This window comes from Saimiri boliviensis, chromosome 3 (genome assembly GCF_048565385.1).
Source record: "Saimiri boliviensis isolate mSaiBol1 chromosome 3, mSaiBol1.pri, whole genome shotgun sequence".
NCBI classification, from domain to species: Eukaryota; Metazoa; Chordata; class Mammalia; order Primates; family Cebidae; genus Saimiri; species Saimiri boliviensis.
Window position 1 is genome coordinate 45,262,002 of NC_133451.1, and position 1,481 is coordinate 45,263,482.

Below are 1,481 nucleotides of genomic sequence, written 5' to 3' on the forward strand. Positions count from 1 at the left end.
GGCTACTGAACTGAAAAATGATTGTGTGTAGTGGTGGGGGGCAGGTTTGGCAGGACAGAAACTGCAGGGACAAGAAGACTGGTTAGAAAGTTTTTATAATAATCTCAGTGAGTATAATGGTTCAGACCAGGGCAGGAATGATGAAGGGCATGAAAAATGGTCAGTTTCTGAACACTGATGGTCCCCTACTTAGGACAGTTCAACCTATGATTTTTGACTTTGGTAGGTTTATCTAGATGTAACCTTACCATAAATTGAGGAGAAACTGATCATACAGTGGTTCAACTTTTTGACTTTACAATGGGCATATAGGGTATTAAATATATTTTCAATTTACAGCATGTTTAATTTGTGACAAATTTACTGGGATGTAACCCCAAGTCAAGAAACGTATGTACAGTTTAAAGGAAGATTCAACAGAATTTTCCAGCCAAATAATTTGTAAATTACATATGTGTATATATTCACTGAAAGATACTGGTGTAAATCATTAAACCAAAGGGATACATGTTTTATTAATCCTACATTCAAGTATTTGCTATTCCTAATCCACTGTAATCTATACCCACTGTATTTTATGGCTTCCATGTTTTTTATATATATATACACACACACACACATAAAGTGACCATTTGCAAATACTTTTTAAACGTTTAAAACACATTTTATTTTTTCAATTATGCTATATTTTAATAAGAAGCAGAGTGCTTACATGACAAGTTGATTTTTTAAATAATTCTGTCATTACAACAACTGTGATGGTTACTGTTTTTTCCACTCTTTGGGGGTAACTCTGCCAACAGGGGATAGGTTCCATTCTATTCCAATCTGAGTAGTTGTAAACACCCATGCAGCAACACAGAAAGTGGTGCCACTGACTAACAAAACATTACCATATTTATCATGAAAATCTGGTGAGTGTTTTACATGGCTCTTTCTTGCCATACTTTGCTGAATGCTTCGAATCCTGAGACTGCTTAGTGCATTTCTGGCCAAGGGAAACATCATGAAGGATTGCTGTTGGCTGCCGATACTTGTCTATTTTGTTGCAATGAGGCCTGAAAAAGAAAGAAAGAAAGAAAGAAACACACACTGACTTCCAATCTTCATTCAATTCATCCCCCTCTGAAGCTTTGGCTACATCACCCCTTGGAGTGGTGGTCAGGAATGTGAGTTTTGGTATAGGACTATCTGAATTTGAATCACAGCTTTGCCACTGATTAGCTATATGAATTTGTGGCAATTATTTAACCTCTTTTTACCTCAGTATAAGTGTTGTTAACATTATGTGTGATAATCCAAAACAAACCAACAACAACAAGGTAAGCATGTAATAAGTGTTAGCTTTTCTACTCATCACAAACGTCCAGTGCATTGACTCCACAGATAGACTGCAAACTTTTTAATATGGCTACAATAGCTATTTAAAATCATTCCCAACCAGTATCATTAGTCTAAAGACCACCCTTGTCTACTAAAAA

General features: G+C 35.8%; 1 protein-coding gene across 1 annotated transcript; it reads right to left on the reverse strand.

Annotated features, from left to right (window-relative positions):
- Positions 1 to 762: 762 nt before the first annotated feature.
- COX7B2 (cytochrome c oxidase subunit 7B2) lies at positions 763 to 1,047 on the reverse strand. The gene has a single exon (XM_003933653.4). The coding sequence runs from the start codon at positions 1,006 to 1,008 to the stop codon at positions 763 to 765; it is 246 nt and encodes an 81-aa protein (XP_003933702.1). The 5' UTR covers positions 1,009 to 1,047.
- Positions 1,048 to 1,481: the final 434 nt, after the last annotated feature.

Bases quoted from the DNA above. Each gene is read 5' to 3' on its own strand.
- COX7B2 (XM_003933653.4), bottom strand. From the start codon at position 1,008: ATGATGTTTCCCTTGGCCAGAAATGCACTAAGCAGTCTCAGGATTCGA.